This window comes from Hypomesus transpacificus, chromosome 26 (assembly GCF_021917145.1).
Source record: "Hypomesus transpacificus isolate Combined female chromosome 26, fHypTra1, whole genome shotgun sequence".
Classification (NCBI taxonomy): Eukaryota; Metazoa; Chordata; class Actinopteri; order Osmeriformes; family Osmeridae; genus Hypomesus; species Hypomesus transpacificus.
Window position 1 is genome coordinate 2,218,512 of NC_061085.1, and position 18,568 is coordinate 2,237,079.

An 18,568-nucleotide genomic window follows, 5' to 3' on the forward strand; every position below is an offset into this window, starting at 1 on the left:
AAATCTGATGATAATCCAGTGCAGCTATTATAGGGCGTCATATTCTACTGAGACCGGTATTGGTGGTGTATCAGTGAAGTGATTTTGCTAAAGCCAAATAAGTGTAACTGTGTGCTTAAAATTGGTCAAGCGAATGTTTTGAAAACTGATGCAGGAGAAATACTGGTGAAGTAAATAGGCGAGGGTTACTAACAATGGCGTCGGGAGATCCGGGTAGCAGAATTAGTTACGGCCTGACTGACCAGAACTTAGATATTTGAAGTATATCTGAGTTTGGTGGTAGTCAAATACCTAACCAAATGGAAAGATTGTTGCTAATTTCTGTGAGAATGCCGTTGAAGTAAATGTAAAAGTTCATAGCTAATATTGAGGGAGGCTACGGTAAAGAATATACTCCGTGTAGCACGTAAAATGATGAACCAGTCAGAGAGACTAAAGTGTATACAAGGGGAACTAATTCGAGAAAAGGTTCATAGCCAATATTGAGGGTGGCGACGGTAAAGAATATACTCCGTGCAGCACGTAAAATGATGAACCAGTCAGAGAGACAAGTGTATACAAGGGGAACTAATTCGAGAAACTGAAGCGTGATTGTTTTTAAGGCCTGATTTTATTTAAGGGCAAAGGTGCTGCATATAAGTGTTTGATGCTGCTGAGGTTGTTTTGCTGAAATGTATGAGTTTGGTGGTATTAATATTTACCTAATCAAATGGACTAGTTGAAGACTAGTCCAACCATAACTCTTATTTGTGTAAACATCTCTGACGAGTAATCTTAGGTGCATATGTAGACTTTGGACCAAGTTTTATGTTGAAATTGAAATAGTACTAAGAGTTGATAGACTTGTAAATATTGAGGTTCTATGTAGGTAAATATAACCATGGTTAATTGTTTAAAAAATTGTACAGAGGAAGTGTGAAATGTTTAGAAATATGGAAACCAAAATTCGGGTTCAATGGTGAAATTGAAGTTTTGTTGAGTTCCGATTTTTAAAGTTAAAGAATATAGTGTGGAGAATGTGGTCACTTTTGTCTCAAATGTGTCTCAAATAAGGCTGATATGATTCTAGCGAATTTGCCAATCCGCAGTCTGTTGAACAAAGTCTTTAACGAATTGCTAGGATAGCTTTGGGATCTGACAGGAAAATATCCAGGCTGTGACGTTGTTAGCTAATAGCTAATGGCTAACGGTGAAAACGTGGAGAGTCCAGGAAGTTGAATTTGCAACCATGGCAACGACATTTGTAGCTAACAAACTTACAGACTCAACAGCGATGGCGGCGGGTACAGGTAGTAAAGGAATTGCAACTTGACGTTTGAGATCCAGATGAATAACCACCCAGCTAACACATTTACGTTGCCCTGACGTTGTCGCAACGTCACGCGATGACCAAACATACGTTGCCGCAACGTCTTTGGCGACGTTGCGGGACCGTGCATCTGTGGGGCGCCAGTAGGTTGCCGCAACGTCATCTTGTGACGTTGCCAGTCCGTAACCGCGACGTCGTGGCAACGTTAATTTTCCGACGTTGCCAGTCCGTAACCGCAACGTCGTGGCAACGTTATTTTCCGACGTTGCCAGTCCGTAACCGCAACCTCCTAGCAACGTAATTTTCTGACGTTGCCAGTCCGTAACCGCGACGTCGTCGCAACGTTATTTTCCGACGTTGCCAGTCGGTAACCGCAACCTCCTAGCAACGTTGTTTTGGGACGTTGCCAATCCGTAACCGCGACGTCGTGGCAACGTTATTTTCCGACGTTGCCAGTCGGTAACCGCGACCTCCTAGCAACGTTGTTTTGTGACGTTGCCAGTCCGTAACGGCGACCTCCTAGCAACGTAATTTTGTGACGTTGCTAGTCCGTAACTGCAACGTCAACAATTTACTTAATTATGAAGTAACCTATATTTCATATGCAGACCTCATTTGCCCAGAAGGCTACTTGTTTTGGTATAATAGATAGCCAACGTTAGGAGGAATATGTTTGTGTGATGTGTAGCCTGACTCAAGCTAAATCATAAACGAGGCAGCATTTCAGAATCATAAAGTGTTTTAATCGCCATGAAAGTTTGCACAGACAAGGAATTTACTTTGGCAGGAAGGTATATACATTCACCATATAGGAATCCTAAATATGTGGTCTACCTATACTAAAGGGGAGTCAGATGGCTGATCGGTTGGGAAATCAGGCTATTAAATCAGAAGGTTGCCAAATGATGTGTCCTTGGGCAAGGCACTTCACCTTACTTTCCTCCAGGGAATATCCCTGTACTTACTGTAAATAAGAGCATCTGCTAAAATGACAATGCACAAAGTATGCATGTAACATTTACAATTAAAAAACTAAAATGGCCAAAATATATACATACGTGATAAAAAGTGCCACTGCAAAACAAACACTGCAAAACAAACACTGCAAAGAAAAAAACACTGCAAAACAAACACTGCAAAACAAAAGTGCCAAACAAACAAAGTGCAAAAAATGAATTAAAATCTTCTTCCAGTCCCCGCTATGAGTTCTGTCTGTTGGCCCTGACAAGGAAGCACAAAATAAGTTAGTGTTCGATTAACATAATCGCACGTGTGAAAAGGGGCTATACAAGTCATTAAAAAAATCACATCTAAAATAATATACGTCATCAATTAAAATATTATGTGATTCTAGATTTGTGTCATAGCCATGTGAAAGATTGGATATGGAAGTTGCAAACATGATCATTCACCTGGCTGGTTTTGAATGGGCTGCCGGGGTGTGTTTGAGTGTTTCCTCTATGCGGAGCTCCACAGCTTTCTCTCCCAGTCCCGTCTTCTACTTCATCACAGCGTCTGGAATTAGAAGTCATTAACTTATTGTCAGCACCAATGTGAACGTTGAATGCGTGTAAGCCATAGTTTGTGGGATCTCCAAACACTTACCGCTCTCTTTCGCAACTCCAGCACCTTAAGGCACTCCTCAAGGTCTTGAAGTTCAGCCTGTGTTTGGGCCACCTGTAGGTCCATCACTGGCACCTCTTCAGTGTGTCTGCCCTGTGGTCGCCTGAACAGGAGAGCCTCTCGCTGGTTCTCTTCCAATGTCTCCATCTTCCGGAGCATAACCTGTAATGTGTCTGTAATTAAAGACAAGTAAAACAAGTTTACAAGAGTTTGCATGATTGGCATACACTGTGGTTCTTCTAGATTAGCTGTAACATTGATGTACATAACAAATGTTACCTTGATTGGTCTTTGCCCAAGATGGTACAGCTGAATGGGGTATACAAAGCATTAGTAAGACAACATTTGTTGTTTTGACAAATATGTTTCCCCCACGATCAGAACAACTTAAGTATGCCTTACAATTAGGTATGCCTTACAATGGCAATGGTATGAGTATTTTTTTGAGTGTCTTATATTTGCACTTGCCTGGCTGCCAGCTGTTTTCCGGGGCACCCTATGGGTTCTCCTCCACCAGACCAGAGTTGACACCTAGAGGTATGGCATCTGGTGATGCAAACGTTTTAAGTCATACTTTTGCTTCAAAGCATAGCCTTTAGGGTTGCCATGGCTCATACAATTATTGTCACTGTTATAAACGGTCATTCATTACTTTACCATAATTTCCAAGGGACACAGTACTTGTGATGGTGGTCGGATCACCTGTACAGAAATGAAAGTGGAATGTAGTTTACGTACATAGTAGCCTATTAGTATATTGATATTGAAGAAGCATCGCACATATGTGATCGTTCGAAAGCAGGGCCCCACAGCGTAGCATCGCACATGTGTGATTCTGAACATTCCAACCAACTATTTTCCGATGGGCAGAAACTATATGATAAACACTACAGTATGGCTTCAAAATGTACAATTAGTAGGCTAACAAGTAACACTAGCAAGTAGTAGCATTGGTACGAGTATTATCTTAGGTTGCTAGGTAACGGAAGCTAATTAAAGCTACATACCTTCCGTTTTGGAAAAATAACTCACGTACTCTGGTGAAAGTGTCTGAAATATTTAGAACTCACGCATCTAAAGGTTAAAACGAATACACTTATCCAAAAACAAATGTCATGTACAAATTGGAAGAATTAGTGACATGATACTTTTACAGACGCCATTGCTGTGCATGCCATGACCGACTGTGAACGTGATCAGCCACGCGCTAGCGTCTTTGAAAATTCAGGGCTAGCTAACTAAATAAACTATTTTGGGACAAGGTTTTCTAACAGTTCTGAACTTTTATTTTCACTGATTCTTTTGAGGGTGATTTTTGAGACTCTAAACTTTGATAACATGTATGCATTTTCAGTATTTCAAAACAACTTTCTGGAGGGTTTAACCTAGCTAGCGAAATTCTAACGTAGGCCTACTAGTAAACAATGTGAATCTGATATAACGCTATAAACAACTCAATTTCAAACCTATATGCCCCATCCAATTTCTAAAAATATGTTTATATATTTAAAACTATGTCTGTAAAGAAACTCACCTTTGAAGTAACTTATTTCCAGGTAAAATCCATTGTGTGAAAGACGGTAGGACCCCGGCAAAAACTGTTTAGGAAGCCCAGTTTCAGCTATGCCTTGAAATGGGCATGCGCAAAGTTGTTGCTCAGGGGCAGACTGAGGGGCAGGTTTGCTAAGGAAGAATTGTAATATTCTGTGATGACTTGTCTTTGAAAATGAAACTCTTAAGAGTCGCTTACCTTTTGGTCACATTTAACAATTTTGTAGGCCTATTACAAAACTATTGGAGCACAAATTTGCATGTCATACAGCTTTGGTGTGCTATAGCCTACAAATAATGTTTGCTTAATCATGTTACTCATCACACATTGATTGCTTTTGTACATGTTTATAGTAAAGAATGAAAGACTAAATTATATTCCACATTCTGTCTTTTTTAATTTACGATGTGTCTGCATATGAGAACATTGATGACCAATGACCTGCTGGGGCTGAGCAGCACATGAATTACATGCAGTGTCTACATTTATATATATAAACCACTATATTGCACTCAAGATCCGTTGTCCTGCGACAAAAATAAGGTAACCAGCCGACCAAGGGACGACGTCGCGGCAACGTTGTCCACGGGTCTAAAAATAAGGTAACCAGCCGACCAAGGTACAACGTCGCGGCAACGTTGTCCACGGGACCAAAATTAACGTAACCAGCCGACCAAGGTACAACGTCGCGGCAACGTTGTCCATGGGACCAAAAAATAAGGTAACCAGCTGACCAAGGTACAACGTCGCGGCAACGTTGCCCACGGACCTAAAAATGACGTTACCAGCCGACCAAGGTACGACGTCGCGGCAAAGTTGTCCATGGGACCAAAAAATAACGTAACCAGCCGACCAAGGTACAACGTCGCGGCAACGTTGCCCACGGACCTAGAAATGACGTTACCAGCGGACCAAGGTATGACGTCGCGGCAACGTCGCCCACTGGTCTAAAAATAACGTAACCAGCGGACCAAGGTACGACGTCGCGGCAACGTTGCCCACTGGTCTAAAAATAACGTAACCAGCCGACCAAGGAACGACGTCGTGGCAACGTTGCCCATGGGACCAACTGGCAACATTCCCTTTATAACGTTGCTACGACGTTGCCACGACGTTGCCAGAAGGTAACGTCGCGGGTTACCAACTGAGCACTTACTGGCAACGTTGCCGCAACGTCATGTGTTAGCTGGGCACATGACACATGACACGCAGACTAATTGAGAACTTGAGAGATTAAAAAGACGCGAATTTGAAAAATGAGTATTTTGATACATTTGCTAACAAGGTTTTTGGTTGTTTGAGTAGATTTTACATGAGTTTCAGAAATTCCAAGGAAAGGTGGGGGCTAAAAGAGTCCCGTTACGTTGAAGTTTTACAAAGGTGATCCCAGAGGGTAATTCTGCATAATTATGTGAGTATTAATGCTGAGAGATGTGTTCGTTGGAAGAATTCCAAGTTTGGTGGTTAACAAATGCGTGATCAACATTTGTTGTAATTCCTAGCCAAACAGGGAGTTTTTTGAAGCTTTTCCGACCAGAACTTGTATTTATAAGCGGCATATCTGTGATGTGTGATGGTGTTCAATAAAAATGCAGAAATTGAACCCCTGGTTTATAAATTGGTTCTAATAAAATCAGAAGAGTTATACTAGAGCAAAATTAAGTAAATAGAAGGTAAACGCCAACCATCTGTGTTGTTAAAAAAGAACAACACAGATGGTTGCTTTGTTCCATCGCGCGCTGTTCGAAGTTTGAAGCGGGTGCTGATAGAAACAATTTGATAGATTTTAGTTATTTGAGTAAAAACTAAGAGTAATTGAGAAAGTAAGAAGAGTGTTACATTAAATCATATACAAACTACAAATTATTCGTTTTGGGTTTTTGGTCCACAACATTGAGATTTGAAGAATTGTCCGTGCATTACGTATGTTGAGGGCGTATGGTGAATATAGGAATATTCAAAGGAGTATTCTTTGTATGCTTTGATAAGACTTTTGAGAAGTTAAAGAATACGGTTTTTGTTTTACGGGCTTATGTTACTCTTGTTAAATTGTGAATTGAAAGGTTTAAAAAGAAAAGGGGAGAATTTATATTTTCTATTGTCTTAAGGGCATTGTTTGGTTGACGTAATTACGGAGCGTAATACTGGCATGAGTGACTTAGGTCTGGGAGCAGTTTTAACTGTCCGAACATGGATTTAATGAAACAAAATGATAACGATAGTTTAAAGCAAATTAAAATGTGGGTCAGAGAATTAGTAGAAGACTAATTTTGAAATCAAAAGGCGAGATTCACTCACTAATTGCAACCTTGTGTGTTATGGGAACTTATGGGAAGTTTGTGTTTAGACAGGAAGGTTGTTTTTATTTGGCGAAGGAATGTGTTTTGTTTAAGGATTTGATTTAATTTGAAATGTTAACATTATTATCTACATCTGATTTTAATAACCACTTGCACATCAAATATCCATTGACATGGAATCAATTGGTGGCACTTTTCAAGTTGGGTTATTTTGAAGCTGTATTTTTCACAAATGTTTAATTTTGTGAGGAAATTATTAGAAAGTTACATACAAGATTGGTTTAAGAGGATCATGGAAGGTTATGAAATGAAACGGAATCATGAAGAAATGATTGGTTTAAACACTTTGATGTTTACATTTACATTACATTGATGTTCTGAAAAGGGAACTATGCATGTTCTTTAGGCATATGGGAAAACATTTCAAATCAAAATATTAGAATGTAGGGATTTTAAGAGTTTTGATAAAGGTATTAGATGCAAATTGGTTAAGAATGAAAAAGATAAAATAATTACAATGTACTTTTATTTTGAGTTTGATTGTAATTTGGCTTTAAGTTTTATTTTGATGTTTTGTCAAGAGCCTGACACAATGTTTGACACAGTTAGTCTGTGATATGGTTGTATTAACGATGGTATTAGTGCATAAAGGCGGTTATTTTAACCTTCGTTCTGAAATAATTTGGGAAGACTCATTAAGTCTGATAAATTGTTTGTGCTAATTAGCTTTTGGACTGCAGACAAACCAAGTTATGAAGTTCCACCTATCTGACCTCTATTGAAAATATAGTTGGAGAAAAATGTTTGGTTAATAGCTACACTTTAATTTGAGAAGCCTATAGATTAAATTCTGGTTTGGGATAATGACAATGGTTTTTATCATATCTTTGACAAAAAGAGGTGCGATTTGGTTAAACAGAGAATCTAAAATAATTTATGTTTTTGGAATGAAAGAAATTAGACTAACAGTTGATTTTGTTTAAAAGGGAACAAAGAAACAGATTTCTAGACATAAGTAATAGGAGTTGAATATCAAATGATGAGGTATTGTCTTGTTATATATGTTTGCTCAACAATGGATAAATAGGGCAATGATCACCTGGAAAGATAAGAATTCTGAAGAACTTGTGTTGGCTCTACTAGAAGTAGTCCAAATTCCTGAATAGGTGGATCAAAAAGTTAACCGATTTCATACAAAATGCTAACTAGAAAAGAGATATCTTCTGCTAAATTCTGTTCCAGGTGAAGCAGTAAACCAAAGAGTGGATGAGTCAAACCAGGAGATTGGTTATTGATTAAAGTTATTAAAAGAAAGAACTGGTCCAGCCCAGGTGGGAGGGACCGTATCAGGTACTACTCACCACAGTCTTGAGGCACAAGTCTGACTACCAAGGGGAGTCTTTCTTTAAACTAAAAGACACGTCTCAAACTCCGTGAAGAAATCAACGGCCAACAGAGACATATGGTGTAGACTAAATAGGCTAAAAAGACTATCTACAAGGAAAGGTATTGGTTATGAAGAATTTCTTTGGTCTACTAGAAGTTCATACTGATAACATAGATTTTATTTTTCTGGGAATGCAAAAGCTGATGTGGCGGCAAAAGAGGCAGCCATACAAGATGTCTTAACGTTAGGAAAGGTATAATGTGGATGTGACTGTCTTGAGAGATATACAAGAAGTGTCACAAAAATTATGGGTTGTGTAAATTCACAGGAGGAACTTATTATGTTACTGAATAATCTATTTTTGTATGCTATAATATTGAGCCATGAGATTAATCATGTCTCAACAGGAGGCAGTGATAACAAAAGAGTGTTCACAGCATATGGATTTGCAAACTATTCAAGAGAAACTTTTTTAGCATACTTTATTTGAGAGAGAACATAATATGCATGAACGTTATTGAGCTAAAGAAATGTGAAGATTCAGTAATGGACCAACGGCGATTCAGTTGCTTTCAACTGACCTCTGTGAGAATTAAATTGTAATTACTGTGTAGTCTACTTCTTCTGAAATTCGCAGACAGGAGAGAGATGCTGTCTCAATCCAGTGAGAGGTCCCTGGCCTAAGGAGACTGGATTGTGGTGACCGATTTGTCACGTTAAGTCCTGGAAAATGACCCAAGGTGAACGGGGTCATTCCTGGCTAGTTTCAGAGAGGATGGCATGGTACACGTGAGTCAAGAGTGCATTTTGTTTGACGTCAAATTAAGGAAAACTCTGTGCTGTGCCTATAGTACAGTGCGTTGAGGTTGCCTATAGTACAGACAACATTTTCTATGAGAAGATTACACAATCACCATGCGCACAATCATGGCATCCGTTTCAGCAAATTGGACTTTGAGAAACAAGGGGAATTGTCTTGGGGATGACATTCCGTTTCGTATGTTGAAAAAGGTATGAACAATTCTGAATGGTGCTATGACTATGGAAGTAGTTTCATTGGGAACAATGCAAATGTTAAATAGATTCAGAAGTGAAGTTTTAATCTTGATATAAATTATAAACTTTTCTGTGGAATAAAATGTAGGTACAAACACTCCTATCATGATACGTTCTATCAGTTACATAAAGAAGTTCCAGTTGATTTGTTATGTTCCAGGGTAGAAGTTTGAATCTTTTGACAACAGTTATTGACTGTCGGAAGAGGAGATAACAATACTGTGATACTACAATATTTCATTTATGTGACTTGATGAAGTATTATTTGGGAGTTGCAATAAACTGGAGAGAAATGTCTGTTTATCTAAAGTCCTGACTGCTCTGTAAGAGACCACCTTCGGGGGAGGGGGAGCTTCTTTTTCACATCTATAAAATTGAGATAAGTTTGACCAGGGGAGTACATTTGGAGACAAAATCTGGGGAGAAATGCTTATCACCTAACCTGGAGAGGAAGAGCACAATCAGGGCCTGTCTTAGAAAAACCTGACTGACAGTCTACTGAATGTTTTCATGGTTTTAGAGATGACCATGTTGACAACAATTAGGCACATTCTTATATCCTGATAATTTCTGTATTGATGTCTTTGTTGCAATCTTTGTTTCCATTTGATTTTGTGTGAAGGAGATCTGAGATGAGGTCCAACGCATTAGACGCCAAATGACCATTCTGCTGCGTGATGACGGGTTTTACCCAATACCATGGGCTTCCGTCATGCCCAAGCATTCACACTACTAGACTATAATGATGTAAAGTCTTATTGATTATTACACATTTTAGATTTTTTATGAATTATTTTTCTTTTATGTATTTTTCTTTTATTGACTGTGCAGGCGTGGCTTTGGAATAACACATTTTATTCAGGATAAACAGGAGGGATATGTTGGAAAAATTGAACATTTATCCTGTAAAAGAATGATTCTGTGTTCAGCATTTCTTGTGTGTCTAGAGAAGCCTACCCCCAAATCTGAACTTTGGGTAACATGAGGCATGTGTAAACAAGGTGACCAGGGCTGACCACTCTCTCTTACTGGAGAGGCCATAAAAGATAGATTAATATTTCTGACAGTCGCTTTGGATATGACTTTACTGTCAATTACCAAATATGTGGTTAATTATTTATTGTCCTATTTTATTTTATTGGTTTTAGTTATGTGAGATAATTGAATGATAGCTAGCTAGCACAACATGCTAGCAGACAAACTTGTAGCACAATGGCGTGTAATGTTTTTGTCTCCTTGTGGGCCGGCCGCAAGCAATAAACTTTCTTAAACTTGTTCATCGACTTGTTCATATGACTTTACTGTCAATTACCAAATATGCGGTTAATTATTTATTGTCCTATTTTATTTTATTGGTTTTAGTTATGTGAGATAATTGAATGATTCTCAGAAATAAATGAGCATCATCACACCTTTTGGCTACACAGTCTACCTTTAACTGTGTGCCACATGTTACCGCCCAGCTTCCCCTAGAGCTGGCGCCGGTAATACAAACGTTGTAAAAGGTAACAGACGACGCGCAGGTTAACCGAGTGAAGCAACATTGACGCGCAAACAGCCGTGTAAACTCGCCTTTGGGGGAGTAAAGCTTGCGAAACCTCGCCTGGGGGGGGGGGGGTGCTACCAAATCTCACGCCAAGGTTTTTGGAAAAGTTGGCAGCCCTGTGGTTGTGATTTTGTGCTGGTTTACAAATGTCTGGAGAGGCATGGGGATGTTCTTGGTACAGCAAGACTAGGTTAAGCAATCACAGTAGTAATTAAAAATAAATATTTGAGGACTCCCCAAATCAAACAATTTATTGTACCTAGAAAGGGTAAAATTTCTGGGGAAATTGTAGGGTGTGCTTGCTTGCGTCGGTGGCAGATGGGTCAGTTTATTATGAAACAAAATGAACCCCCTTTGAAACAAGCTATTCTAACAACATTGTCACCATCAGTATTTTTCAGATGGAATCGCGATTCAAACAGTACCACCTGCTAACTGAAAATATGCCACCAAACACGTAAATAAGCTTGATATTTATTTAGGGGAAAATGGCTAATTCAAAAAAAGTTTGCTGGAAGCGATCATAGTCAGTAACAAAGCCAAAAGCGACCATTTGGTCTCAGTCTAGAGCCCTGCGTGGAGAAGCTGAATTGTGCTACGAGCAAGCTAGCCTAGCTGCTGTTGCTGAATGAAAAACGTTTCTTTTGACATAAAGTTTAGGCTGTGGCATTGAAGACAGCGACGCACCACTCAAGCTCGAGTTTAAATACATTATTTAATGTGAAATTACTTACTGTACATGCAAGTCTTGAATCGTACACAAGCACATAGCCTACATATTTCTCTAGTTTTACCAGCCTTCAAATGTGGCCATCCCTTTCCCGGTTGCAAAACCACATTCCAAAACCTTAACCGCTAGCTTACATTATCATATAATAATGTATTCATTTAGCATATACTTCCACTAAAACCGGGTGAGCGGATGCAATCTCACTTTGTCTGAGTGAGAGGCTGCGCTCTTTCCACGAAGCCATACTCAGTTGAATACTTTGTGTAATTAATGTTATAAGAACCTACAAATAAATTTTATAAACGTAAAGTAGCAAAAACGTTACGTTGTTTATAATACAACAAGATATATGATAACATATTTTTGACACTTGCAAACATTTGTCACACAACCTTTATTTATCAAGTTGTCAATGACAATTGTGAGACTGATGTCTTGAGGACTTGACATCACTTGCTTCTTTCCTTCGCTCGATACAGTCGCCATACCATAAACTGACCAGCAGATGTCCCTATGGAGATGATGTATCGAACGCTTCGAAAAAGCTTTTTCGAGACAATTCTGTCAAATAGCTTGTTGCTTCGGAAAGCTTTGTTTCCCCCATCACTACTAAACAGCAGCTAAACACCTGTGTAAGAGACTGAGTGGCGCGTGCCATGGCGCAGCTGTGACCGTTAACGACCAGAGAGAATATCAGAAATGTACCTATAATCCAAACCTCAAACAAATTAACTTAAACGCAAAACTATACGTCCAATCAAAAAATAAGGATTTTTCCGAGACCCAAGACCCAAGAAACCGTAGATATCCTTTATATGTCTGTGCGGTCAGAAATAGGACTCTACCGGCAATTTCAAAAACGTGTATCTATTGATCCAAAAATGAAGCATGACGGGTGAAACTTGTGGCAATGCTGGCAAACTAGAAAAAAAAAGTTAACCAGATTCCGAAGCTCCTCTGTTATGATCCCGGCTGCCCGGACAGTGACAGGTGAACCCAAATGCAACACTCAGATGCTGATGGGGATATGAACCAGGTTTATTGTAGCCAAACAGAGGGTAATGATGGTGAGGTCCGTGGATTCCAGACAGGAGGAAGCGGGGTTGGAGCTGTAGGTGGTGGATGGTGGTGTCTGTAGCACACAGGGACAGAAACAGATAGGGCAGGGCAAGGCAGCAACGTTGAACTGGCAATGAGATTGTGGGAAGCCAGGGTAGATGAACTGTGCAGGTAACGATAGATGGGTAACAGGTGCGTCTGGTTGGGAGGTGAACTGGAAGATGTGAACCGGAGTGTTGGACAAAACCAGGGCTGGACAAGACAGAACATAACATCCTCTCCACAGTCAGCACTCTAGGCCAGTGGTTCTCAATCCTGGTCCTCGGGACCCCCTGCCCTGCACATTTTAGATGTTTCCCTCCTCAAACACACCTGATTCAAATTAATGGGTCATTATCAGGCCCATTTATTTGAATCAGGTGGTCCTACATATTTGTAAATCTGACTTTGAAAGAGTCAGTGCCTCCCAAGCCACAAACATCACCGCCAGGGCCGCCCCATAGAAATGGCTGGGCCCCTGAAAAGGTCCAGTGAATGGGCCCCCCCTAATAGGTCTTGACTTATATTAATGAACGCACATGTGTGCTCTCTCTCTCCTACATAAAACATATGTAAACTGAGAGAGATTTACTCAGTGATGGGAGCTACATTACAGCAAAACAAATACATCTTTATACATAAAACTTGAACATGACATTTAAAAAATATACCTGAGAGGCCTTAACAACTTGTGTGGCGCCGGGCCAGACACAAACACACACACACATTAAAATAACAATTTGACACACTGAGATCTGCTACACTCACACCACATTTTCTAGTATAAAATGCAATTTACCTGCCTTCATCTTTGCCTATTATACAGCCATTTTCCTTGTCTTTCTGGATGCAAAGTCTTCTATAATGTTTTTGAAGTCAATTTATTTAGCCATTTCACACTCAATGGCAAGTATTGTGATTGAGCCTCTCCTGGCTCATTGTAGAGCGTAAGTAATTTTTATGATTTTGAGTTTACAGTTAACCACAGTTAAGTGGTTAAGGTAAAGTGCAGAATATATTCATTATGAAAACAGGCAACTATGCAATGTTTATGTTTATCTTTTTTAAGTAATGGTGATTATTTGAGTAAAAAAAAAAAATTGTTATAATTTCTTAAAATATTTAAGATATGAGTATTGCTGGCATCACGGCTGGGCCCCACCGCGGCTGGGCCCCTTAAATCCATCACAGACCCTCTACTGGACCCCCTGCAGTTTGCCTACAGAGCCAACAGGTCTGTGGACGATGCAGTTAACATGGCCCTCCAGTTCACTCTACAGCACCTGGACTCCCCAGCATCCTATGCCAGGATCCTGTTTGTGGACTTCAGCTCTGCCTTCAATACCATCATCCCAGCCCTGCTTCAGAACAAGCTCTCCAAGCTGAACGTGCCTAATTCCATCTGTAGGTGGATCACAGACTTTCTGTTTAACAGGAAGCAGTGCGTTAAGCTGGGAACACAAGTCTCTGACTCCCGGTCCATCAGCACCGGATCACCTCAGGGCTGCGTTCTTTCTCCTCTGCTCTTCTCCCTGTAATCCAACAGCTGCACCTCCAGTCATCCGTCCGTCAAACTCTTTAAAGTTTGCGGACGACACCACCCTCATTGGGCTCATCTCTGGTGGAGAGGAATCTGATTATAGGTGGGAAGCGGCCAACCTGGTGACCTGGTGCAGCCAGAACAACTTAGAGCTCAATGCTCTTAAGACAGTGGAGATGGTTGTGGACTTCAGGAAGAACACACCCCCACTCACCCCCATCACCCTGAGTGACTCCACAGTGGAGTCCTTCCGCTTCCTGGGCACTATCCTCTCCCAGGACCTCAACTTTTTTGTATTTTTATATTGTAAGTGGTAACTTATATTTGGGGCTGTGTGCTCAGCCCTCTCCTGTTCTCTTTGTTCACTCACGACTGTGTGGCAACGCACAGCTCCAACCTCCTTGTTAAGTTTGCTGACGACACAACCATCATGGGCCACATCTCTGACAGTGACGAGTCAGCCTACAGAGAGGAGGTTGACACCCTGACATCATGGTGTCAGGACAATAACCTCTCTCTTCACATCAGCAAGACCAAGGAGATGATTGTGGACTATAGGAGGCGGCAGGAGGAGGAGCATGCACCCCGACTCATCAATGGATCGGAAGTGGAGAAGGTCAGCTGCTTCAAGTTCCTCGGGGTGAATATCAGCAATGACCTCACCTGGTCTGTTCACACGGACAAGGTGGTCAAAGCGGCCCGTAAGCGCCTCTTCTTCCTGGGTAGACTGAAGAAGTTTGGTATGGACTCAGTCATCCACACTAACTTTTACAGATGCACTATAGAGAGCATTCTGACTGGTTGTATACAGTGTGGCATGGGAGCTGCACAGACAGGGACCGCAAGGCCCTACGAAGTGTGGTACGTTCTGCTGAGTTCATCATCGGCAGGAAGCTCCCAGCCCTACAGGACACCTACCACACATGTTGCCTAAGGAAAGCCGGCAGGATTCTAAGAGACTGTTCCCACCCATCCTTCAGTCTCTTTACCCCGTTGCCTTCTGGCAGGCGTTACCGCAGCATCCGGTCGTGCACACGCAGACTGGACAACAGTTTCTACCCAAGGGCCATCAGGCTTCTGAATGGACACTGATATGGACATTGATTTACTGCACACTAGTCACTTATACTCTGTCACTTTCAGCTACTGGTTGCACTATCAGTAACATTGCACTACTGAGAATGTCCCTGTACTTACTGTAAGTCGCTCTGGGTAAGAGTGTCTGCTAAATGACTAAATGTAAATGTATATTTTTGTATTACACGTGTCAATTAAATGTCTGGTTGTTGTATTGTATATAAGCCATCATATAAATCGCATTCTTGCGATATTTAGAATTGTAGTTTAACTTTTATTTGATTAGCCATTTTCGTTTGAGCTGAAGCACATTTGCGTTGGTCTGACGGAATTTTTGATGTGGAGTGTATTTTGTCTAAGCGGACCACATTCATGCCGATGCTAATTAATTATATATTTGATGACCCATTCTGCAGGTAACCAATTCGATTTGTTGTTCAAGTTTTATGTCTCGTGCTGTAAAATGATTGTTGTAAAATTACACTGGTGGCGTTGCTAGCATTCTTGATCTAGGATGACGAGTGAAGGCTAACTACTTACTAACTGAGAGTGAGGTCCTGCCGGGAAATATCAAACTGAGGCTTTAACGTATCGACCGAGCTTTAACAAGGTTGATACGCCGAAACGGAAGTTATATGGATAGTAAAACTCAGGCCACGTTTACACATAGCAGGGTATTTACAGAAAATAATATTTCTGCCCCTCCGTTTTGAAAAATAACATTGTACACACAAGTACGTTTTCAAAAATGTTTCTGTTTACATTAACCCGCATATACACCCACGAGTGCCATCATAACTATGCCAAACCTGTAGGCGGCAGTGTAATGTGAAGGATAGAGCCATGCAAACCAATCAGAATTTTCAAAATCAACAACAACTACAAATAACACGATCGACTTCCTTCACCTTTCAGGCGCAAGGTTCATTTGTTTGAATGATTCACAAATGCGATGCACAAATGTATTTCGTGATTCAGAAATATAACGCAATTCACAAATAAATGACCTCATTACGCTAGTTGTGTTCAACTTCATGCAGCACCGGCGGTGCCGACAGCCGGCTGCGTTGAAGCTGAGAAAGCCATTGGCTCTTTCAAGTCAGCCGGGCTGCAGGCGACGCCGGCGCTGCATGAAGTCGAACGCACCTATTACTATAAACAGGACGCTCTCATGACGTTATGCTTTTTTAGTCCCATACTGTGACGTTTGAGAACCTAAAACTCAGTTTAAGCTAGTGCACACTCAAACACGAAAACAGAGTTTTCAGAAATGTCCACTTTGGTCGAAGTTTTTAGAAATGATCGTTTTCCGTGATAAAACCTCAGTTTTCGTGTAAATGAAAGGCCAAACCGCATTAAAATACATGCGTTTTTCTTCCGTGCAAACGGGGCCTCAGACTGATCACTTTCGCACATTTCTTTTTTTTTTTGCCAGAGGGCATTACGGATCTGTATTGACCTGTGAGCGGGTCACCACGCGGATGGCATGACCGCGCATCAGCCAATCGGAAAGCTCGTACTGGTAACTTTTTTGAGTCTTTTGGTTTTAACTGAAGTGTTGTCTCATGTGAGGCTGTTGTTTTTGTTTGTAATAAATAATGGAGTTTGATGATGAGTACGGTATGGTTATTTTGTTCCATTTCTTAAAGGGGCAATTGACTGGGTTTTTTGGGTATTTCACACTGTTCCTTAAGGTCTCCTAATAGGGTATGTAACATTGGTTGGGTTGAAAATGGCCCGGGTGCTGTTCTATGCCCTCTGACAGATCCTCTGAAATGTTCCCGGGAAAAAACACTAGCTTTTCTCCTTTTATGGTATGCTCATTAATATTTAGATAAGCTGCGCGCTGATTGGTTGGTTATCAACAAGTGAAGCTGGGAGCAAAAACGCAACACGGCCAACAGCAGCACTGGCTGAAACACCGAAGTTGGAGACTTGAAATAAAATAGCGCAAATAAATCTATTGTGTCTACACAACACTGTTTTCAACAGATTGACTATATATCATTTGAAATGATAACATTACTTGTTTCCACTTCTGTTGTTGAAGCAAACCGGATTGACTTAGGTGGGTAGAACGCTAGGCTACAGCTTAGCAACCAAACCATATCGTGATTCTACTCGGCTTCAGTTAGCTAGCTAGGCTAGCTCTAGATATCTTGCTGTAAAATAACATGACAAAGATCTGGACAAACATGCATCGTGAATTGTAGATTTTCATTACACAGGTTATTTACTTGAATGAAACACAGTCAGGAACATGAATCAACGTTAGCCCCATTGCCAATAAACTAGGCTAAATTATCACACATTCTACCTATGCTCTTGCGTTAACTAGCAAGCTAAACTTGTTTACATGCCTACAGTCTATGTGTTACTAGTAACAGTTACTAGCAATGCTAACGTATCCTGTATCTAGAACCTGCCTTTCTCCAGTTCTTTCAAATAGATTATCTAGACAGGCGTTAGCAATAAGCCAGACTGCAGTTCGTTTTCTGGCTATTTTTCGGAAGCTTCCCTTCTAATGCCGACTACAGCTAGTCTAGCTAGAGTCATTTGATGTGTGTAGAAACGTATTTAGCATTCTACCTGGTATGCTATATACAGGAAACGTTAGCATTGCTAATAACTGTTAGCACAACATCATACTGTCCTTATAGCTTGCGGTTGCAATGAGCATACGGTTGGAACAGCACCTCTTTCCAGGTTCAGCTTCCTAGCATATCCTGCTTGAAATTGTCCAAGGTTGTCAAAACTGTCTTGGGTGAAATGTTCAGAGCAAATGAATGATTGAGTGTCGAACTTCGCCGGGATCTTCTCATAGACAACAGCAGCCATGCCTGTTGAATGTTTGGCTCCTTGGGAAGACTGTGAGTGTTAGCCTTCCCTGTACAGCCTGGAACACAGCATTTACGACCGTGGTCCATTTTCAATATCCTTGTTATAATTCAAAACGTTCTTCTTTGTAATTCCTTATTAAGTAGCCTACACAGAGCAGCGCGCAGCTAAACTAGTATCGGAGATAGACACTACCTCGGGCTGGTCTGGATGTAAATTCTGGGGCGTGACAAAGATACAGACCAGAGCCAATAAGAGGGCGATCACCGGTCCTACGTAGGACCGGTGGCTTTGTTGAAAAGCTAGCGTTTTACAGACAATTTTTTTCTTTTTGAGATTTGAATAGGAAAGAGGTGTCAATGGACTTTGATATTCACGGTATGTTCAGTTTACCCTCCAAACTGTCGTTTTTCAACAATGACAAGGTAAAATCAGTTTTGCAGTCAATTGCCCCTTTAATTGAATTTACAGAACAATTACTATACCGTGATATATACCGTAACGTGATATAA

General features: G+C 40.7%; 1 protein-coding gene across 3 annotated transcripts in view; it reads right to left on the minus strand.

Moving 5' to 3' along the window:
• The window catches only part of zgc:113223 (uncharacterized protein LOC541424 homolog), a 130,247-nt gene that overhangs the window by 21,926 nt on the left and 89,753 nt on the right, over positions 1–18,568 (minus strand). The window contains exon 8 of one of the 3 annotated variants that reach the window (XM_047049921.1): positions 11,436–12,635. The exons of the other annotated variants lie outside the window; for them this stretch is intronic. Coding sequence (XP_046905877.1) covers positions 12,513–12,635 — 123 coding nt within the window. The 3' untranslated portion in view covers positions 11,436–12,512. Of the gene's footprint in view, positions 1–11,435; positions 12,636–18,568 lie in introns of those variants that run through there. 3 annotated transcript variants of the gene reach the window in all.